Source organism: Musa acuminata, chromosome BXJ1-9 (genome assembly GCF_036884655.1).
Source record: "Musa acuminata AAA Group cultivar baxijiao chromosome BXJ1-9, Cavendish_Baxijiao_AAA, whole genome shotgun sequence".
Taxonomy (NCBI): domain Eukaryota; kingdom Viridiplantae; phylum Streptophyta; class Magnoliopsida; order Zingiberales; family Musaceae; genus Musa; species Musa acuminata.
In genome coordinates this window covers 14,507,342-14,515,465 of record NC_088335.1, presented here as the reverse complement: position 1 = coordinate 14,515,465, position 8,124 = coordinate 14,507,342, and the positions used below count along the sequence as shown (strand labels likewise).

Here is an 8,124-nt window from a genome sequence, read left to right as displayed (position 1 = left end):
TAGTTTATTAATTTGCATAGGAAAAATGAGTGACATTGCCTTTTTGGCTATCGGAAGCAACCATAACACATATAAACTCACCAGGACATAAATAGCTTTATGGATTAAATGTTTAACCAATATAAAAATCAGGAAAGCAAAACTAAAAAAACAAAAAAAAGGAAGGTGATATAACATAATGTTTTTACTGTACTGTTTTTCCATTTGATTATATATATATATATATATATATATATATATATATATATATATTGTAAAACTCTACTTCTAGTTTCACTTATACCATACATGTATGAGTAAAGTAGGATATCATATTTCAATTTTCTTTGCTGCTATCAATAGGGGTGCAGCGAAAAATAGACAATTTTATTATAGGGATTTTCCTGTATACAGTATTTTTGACACTTGTACATAATTATAACCTTTGACTAAAAGAATAGTACAAAAATAACATGTTCAAAATTTATACACAAAATGTCCACAGGTCATCATCCATATCTACATTAGCATGGACTTACACGTGCTTACTTCCCTACCTAATCAATTGAGTGGGGTATTAATATACTTACTTGCAAAATAAGATCTATAGTGACTAATCACTTAGTAACTATCAACCTTTGTAGTTTTATTTAGGTAAACATGCATCATGTCATGTATACAACATTTCAAAATCATTGGCATATGAAGTTTAACGGTAGATATCTCATCCTATGACTTCTCTAGCAAGCATAATCCTACAACATAGTATATACACAATAAGGAGGTAAGATTCTACATTGAAATAATTCAAGTGCTTATATGCACATATAGGAAACATAAAAAATTCATCAACTTCTACACCCCCATATCATAACATATACATGCACTCCCATACCGTACGTCATTATAATATATATGTGCACTTTCATACTGCATGTCATGATATATATGTGTACTCTTATACCACACATCATAATATATACGTGCACTTTCATGCTACACATTATAATATATATGTACACTCTTACACTGCACGTCATAATATATATGTGCACTCCCACATTGCACGTTATGATACATACGTACACTCTCACATCGTATATCATAGCATATACATGCATTGTATATCATAACATATACGTGCACTCCCACACAACACATCATAGAAAACATGAGCACTCTCATATCATATGTCATCATATATACATGCATACAAGACATTTTTATCGTAATCATATATTTTTTATGCTTACAAAATACTTATATTCACACTTAGCTTATGACAATCATATTTTTTGAAACATACTTTTCAAAATACATTATGCATATGATAATTTATACAACCATTATTTTGCAATGAATTAAACTTATATTTGCCTTATTGAACTAAAAAATGAAGATGTCACTGAAAGATCGCATTCCTTAATGATCGAGTGTTCTAGGGAGCAATATACCTATCAAATTGGGAGCATATAATCATGAGATGCCTTAATTAAGAATCCTTCATCTTGAATTATTGATTTATAATAATTTATAATAATAATTCATAAAAAAAGTTTGATACAATCTCTTATAAAATATACTATACTCAACCTGAAAATTCATCTAAATTCCATCACCAATTTTTCAACAATTCACTCTATAACCAAATGAACTACTTAATATCAATAAAGTCATCGCACAATTCTGCAAACAAATTTTACTTCACTATTTTAGTGGACCAAATGATCTTGAATTATCATAAAATTTTATAAAAAACATATAAAACTAAATACATACCAAATTTCAGCTTAAAACAAAATCATTTAGCGGTTAAACTACCCTCCTAATTTAACTACCAACACCTATTCTGTTATGCTAAAACTAGGTTAGGACTGTCTGAACTTATAAACCTCATATCTTGGTGTACAAAGGTGGTATTCACTCAATTCCAAATCTTACAGAACTCTAAGGGAACCTTTTAAAACATATCAAAAGGCTAGAGCCTAATCATATTCCTAAGGGGGTTAATTCAACTCGAATAGAATCCCTTCTAAGAAAACAAGGGATTATGAGTACCTCAGATTGGGACAGTAGTAACTCTATGCACTAATCTCAAATTAAAGTCATACCAGAGGCCTTAGAATCATAAGAGATTCATACAAAATATATCCAAAAATCAAAGATAAATTTGAAGTCTAGGTTACTCAAAAGCAGTTGAAAAGATCAGCCTAAAATTTGTAAAATCTGAAACTCTAGGTATAGCAAGGGAAGAATTGGGATTTTCTTACCTCAAACTTCCTTAGAGCTGGGGTTTCCTAGCCTCCATGAGAAAAGCTAAGAAAATGATTAAAGAAGAAGAGAAATGGTTGTGGGTTATCAAGTTGGTAAAGAGGATGATGTCAAAATAAGATAGAGATACTTAAGAGGTTACCTTGAGGTCTAAGATTCAATCCTATTAGGCCTCATTTAAAGTTTTTCTTTTCTTTTCTTCTCTTTTCTTCTTTTACTAATATAATTCTAATGTTGCAGCAACTTTCATTGAGTTTAATTTGATTTGAAAAAGTTGATATTTTTGATCTAAACACATCATTCAATCTCACTTATGTTTCTAAACATTTTTAGTATAACATTTCTTTTTTATTTCTATCTCCATTTAATGTTTTATTAATCCATCCGTGCCTAAATAGATTATTATCTTCTATATACATGAGGTTTAAGACTTAAACCTTTTTATGTTAATCATGATCAAACCCATTCAAGCCTTGAGATTCATTTAAGGCCGATTAAAATTCACCTGCTATTTCTAGTCACTATATGCATGCATATTATCATAACTTAACCTCATAGTCAAGTCCATTAGCACACTTTGGTTTGTTACGCTATGCTTAATGTAAACATTAATGCTTGTGCATGCTTAATCAATATTTTGTAGAACACTGAGAATGATATTTTTGGAAAGTATCATGCTTATTATCATAACTTAACCTCATAGTCAAGTCCGTTAGCAGACTTTGGCTTGTTGTGTCATGCTTAACGTAAATATTAATGCTTATATATGCTCACCCAACATTTCGTAAAATGCTGAGAATGATATTTTTGGAAAGCATGTACTTCAATCTTAAAAGTCAAAAACATGAGCATATCATCTATCATATTTATGAAGCATAGACATCACAAATTATATCACTAAGTGAGGGTAACATATATATATATATATATATATATATATATATATATATATATATATATATTATTTGTGCTTCTATTAACATATTAGTTATAGTTTAAAATGTGTGGGACTTGGACACTATATATATATGTATTTACATTAATGCTTATTGTCCTAATAGGGGTATGTATGTATTCACATTAATGCTTAGTATGTATGTATATATGTATGTTTGTACATTAATGCTTATTGTCCTGATTGGGGTATGTATTTATTCACATTAATGTTTATTGTCCTGACAGGGGAAAAGGTGACTATTAAATTGTTTCAACATTATTTATTTAAGAAGTTTATGTATGTATATATGTATTCACATTAATACTTAGTATGTATGTATGTTTGTACATTAATGTTTATTGTCGTAATAGGGGAAAAGGTGACTATCAAATTGTTTTGACGTAAAATTTTATTTAAGAAGTTTGCTGTTTTTGTCGAAGTCATATAATTAGTTTATATTGAAATTGAAGTACTCCAAGAGAACCGTGAAGCTCTTGCTAGTGATGGTGAATGTGAACTTGTAATGTGTATGCTTGATAACCACATTCTCACTGGTATTTTACCAAGAGAGACTACACAACTTCCTCTCTACCTCTTCTCTATTTCTTATTTTCTACTCTCTAATTCTCTTTGCTTTTTTTTTTCCTACTTATCTTTCTCCATGTTAATCTCCAATCTATAAATAAATTATCACTGGTACTCTTTGCAATTTTTCAAGAGCTTAATAGTTTTTATTTATATCATGCCCATAAAATGGTTATAGACTCTTTTGTGATAATCACCCATGTCAATTAGATACATAATCTGAATTCTTTCTTGAGCTTTGTGCACAAGTGGAAGAAGATTTGAATTAATTTATAATTTTATAAGGACTTGATGAGGTTGTACTATTATTATATCATAATCTTACCTGATTAGATAACTAATCCATTTATTTATTGAGCATGAACTATTGACCTAAAATATTTAAATCCAACTTAATGATAGTGCTTACATTAAGTCTTATTAAAGTCCAAATCTGTAATTAGAGAACTTAATCAAACATATTTTGTGGGCAGTGCTCCAATTACACATGCTGTGGTGGAACCAGGAATTCTAACCTTGAAACAAGTATTCGTTTTGCAGCTTTTTTCATTAGTAGTCTTTGATTTTAGATATTTGTCTTATCCTTGTTCAATTGCAGCCTGGATGCTAAGACATGTTTAATATTTTACCTCCCTTTGATCATTCTTTCTCAAAATGCAGACATTTAGTGTCTAAATTCTTATACTGCAGTTATTTTGTTCAACTCTATGTTCCTTGTGGAAAACCTGAAAAATGCAAAGATGCTTTCTATGCAATGTGATAATCATTTAATAGCCTACTGGTTTCTTTCCACTTGGTTGACCTTTTTTTCTCATATGGTGGCCACTTTTTTGGGGTTTATTGGTAGGCTAGCACCCGTATGGCAGCTCCTTAGGATTGTGAATATCATGACTGGTAGTTTTCTAAAAATATAGATTAATGAAATGGAAGTTTTGAAAGAAGGCCCTCTATTGGAATGTGGTTGTGATTTGTTTGATATTAGATTGTTTATTTAGTTATGAACTGGTTGCATTTGAACTAAATTAAATGATGTAAGTTTTTTTTTTTTTAAATTGAAAGAGATTTTCATTACATTAAATGTCGTGTATATGGCACTTACACAATTCGTACATGTGAATTTGAATCTGAGGCCTAATGCCACCTAATGCTAACTGCAATAATACACTAATCATTGATGCAGAAATCTATAGTTCTATGTGTACCTCATGCAGGTTCACAAGATCTTTCAAGATTGTTAGCTTTGCTGCTTTCCTCGCATTTTTCTCTTTCTTTTTTTACATCACAAGAAATTGGCATCAGCAAACTTCACATCTGAGAAGTGTAAAGATCTTGCCTGGGTTATAAAGGATGAGTTGGTGGAGTACTTTCCAGAGCAAGTCTCCTCATTTAACTAGATTATTATTAGCTGAAAACTGCCATGGAGAATGGAGAGTAGACACGCATGTCCTCGATCGATCGGTTAGCCCCGAGCTCTTTGCTTGTGCTTTCAGAAAGTTTAGATGTGATATCTGAATTGTCTGCTTTGGACATCTGGAGTTGGCGAAGGAATTTTATCCTGAGGATCCTTCAAACACAATTAGCTTATTCAACATCAAAAGTATGGACATGTGGTATCTAATTTTTATGACTAACCGTTCCCATTTGTGGATACCACACACAGTTCCAGTATTGCATTTGTACACACACCTTCCTTTTTTCAGGTTAATGGATAGGAGCCTTATTTGGAGACACATGATTGTTTTATTTTTGTTTAAACCTGGAATGGAGTAAGAGTGTTTGATTTGGTGATATATTGTATTAGTCTGTACATTCATTGTTGATATTTTGGGATTTCCTAATTGCTTTGTCAGGCTTTTTAAGATTGCTTATAGAGTCTTCTTCTATTGTTTCTAACAGGTTAGATTGCAGAAGAGAAGAAGCATCACAATCTTTGTGGCCGTTCAAGAAAGAAGAGAGTGACAAAAAAGATAACAGAAGAAGAAGATACAACAACATACAGCAGCAATCTTTATCCTTTTAGACAGACTCGAAGATCATAGGATTTAGCTCTTCACAAAATCAGGTTGATTTGTCACTGTTCGTACCCACGCCCATTTGTGATCTCTTGTGTCCACCACATTCCTTGCGACTGCCGCCTCCTCCGCCGGGATGTAGCCATAGTTACCATTTATTGGGCCAGCCACAAATCCAGTGTACCCTGCCATCACTCCATGGATTGCAGAATGAGCCAATATGGTGCAGTATAGGTTGTCTGTTGCATTAGCCGGCACTGCCCGTATCATATACATGGGATCGATATACTTCACTGTGAACAGTTGTCCCGCATGTTCTACCTCCCACAACTTGTTCAGCTCAGATTTCAGCCATGTTCCTACATCCAGAAACACCGGATTGCCTGACTCATCCTTCTCCTCCTCGGCATCCGTTCGTGGCATCAAACCCTGTCCTGCTCCCTCGGCTATCACAACGACGGCATGCCCATTCTGCTTCAACCTCTGGTCGAGGAACTCGAAGAGTCCACCTTTCCCTTCCAAGAAGAAGTCGTTCTCAGGGATCAAGCAGCAGTCCACGTCGCGGCTGCTCAACGTGGCATGCAGTGCAATGTGCCCGGTGCTCCTGCCCATCAGCTTCACAAGCCCGATGCCGTTCACGGCGCTCTCGGCCTCCACATGGGCTGCGCTGATCGCTTGCTGCGCTATCTCCACGGCCGTCTGGAATCCAAATGACTTGTCTATGATGCCGATGTCGTTGTCTACTGTTTTCGGAATTCCGGTTACCGAAACATTGAGCTTCCGACGCTGAATCTCTTTGTAAATCTTAACCACGCCTTTCATGGTTCCATCGCCTCCAATGCAGTAGACCTAAAAGATTCGATGTCATCTTCACGAACGGTACAAGAACTTGTGCATCGCAAACATCACCTGGTTGAAACGGCGCGCTTCGATGGCATCGACGATCTTCTCGAGGTCGAATCCGCCCCTGGACGTGGCGAGAGCCGTGCCGCCCATCTTGTGCCAGCCGTGCACGATCATGGGGTCCAGCGGCAGCGGCTCGGCCGAGTAGAACCCCCGGTAGCCCGACGGCACACCGAAGATGTGCCGGACGCCGTAGAGCTCCCACAGCCCCACCACCAGCTCCCTGATCACCGTGTTCATCCCCGGGCAGAGCCCGCCGCAGGTGACGATGGCCGCCCGCACGTCCGCCGGGTCGAAGCGGATGGTTCGGCGGGGCCCGGCGCGGTGGTAGGCAACGAGGAGATCTCCGAGGGCGGAGGGGGAGGAGAGGTCGAAGAGGATGTGGCGGAGGATGAAGTCGGAGGGCGCGATGTAGAAGCCGTCGGAGGGACGGTAGAAGGGGTTACGGTCGATGGGGTTGGTGAGGGCGGGGGGGTTCGGGAGGTAGTCGGAGAGGTGTGGGAGCCCCCGGAGAGCCAAGGGCGGGAGCGTGAACTCGTCGCCGTCGGAGACAGTAGCGGGTACGGAGGACGCGTTGGAGGAGAGAGCCATCAGATGTTGCAACCGGCGGTAATGGAAGTGCGTCCAGCGGCAGTGCCGGAGAACACTCGTTCCGTTAAAAGGAAACGAGGAGTACGTGGAAGACGTTGAGTTTGCGATGATGACCTTGCATGCTGTCTGCATGCCACGTAGTAATTTAAAGACGTGCGTCGAACCCTTGAGACTTGAGCGTTTAGCCCGATGAGCTCGCTCTATTCATACCTGATGGGTCTTAAACTCAAGAAGGCCATGTCATGAACTATAAGCATTCTGGGCCGTCGTTTTTCGCTTGAACAAAAAAAAAATTTATTTAAATATTATTAAAAATTATTTATTTTAATGCTTAATTATCATAAAATCCTCAAAGAAATAAAAAATGATACTAATCATATTAAAATCATGCTCTAACTATTATGTAAAATTTTGAGTTGATTTAGTGGAAATTGAGATGGTAATACTCAGAGTTGAACTAAGTTATACTCTATTATGGTTTTAAAAAAATCTTAAATTTTATTAATTAGTTATCATAAAAATCTAAAAAGATAATACTAATTTTCTTTAATCCATATCTGATTTTATAGAAGTTTGGATAGGTTTAATAATAAATAAAGGTTGGCCATGTTATATTGGGAAGTGATCTAAGTTATACTCATGAAGGGAACCTATACAAAAAATAGTCTTTAATTTTATTAGAAAGGAGGGAGTCCCCAACATAAGCATAGAAAATGAATGGAGGGGCGCCACCTGATAGAGATATTTTCAAATAAAATTCCGAGAAAGGAAATATTTGTAAATATTACTAATTTTTTTCCGTTGACGAGAGTAATGCTACAGGAGTCAATGCATGTTCCTCCAATG

General features: G+C 36.0%; 1 protein-coding gene across 1 annotated transcript; it reads right to left on the bottom strand.

Annotated features, from left to right (window-relative positions):
- Positions 1–5,730: 5,730 nt before the first annotated feature.
- LOC135593362 (ATP-dependent 6-phosphofructokinase 2-like) lies at positions 5,731–7,372 on the bottom strand. The gene is made up of 2 exons (XM_065083338.1): positions 6,694–7,372; positions 5,731–6,633 (listed from the first exon to the last, which is right to left on the bottom strand). Exons 1-2 carry the CDS (start codon positions 7,276–7,278, stop codon positions 5,815–5,817), a joined length of 1,404 nt encoding a protein of 467 aa, XP_064939410.1. The 5' UTR covers positions 7,279–7,372; the 3' UTR covers positions 5,731–5,814.
- Between the last annotated feature and the right edge of the window lie 752 nt (positions 7,373–8,124).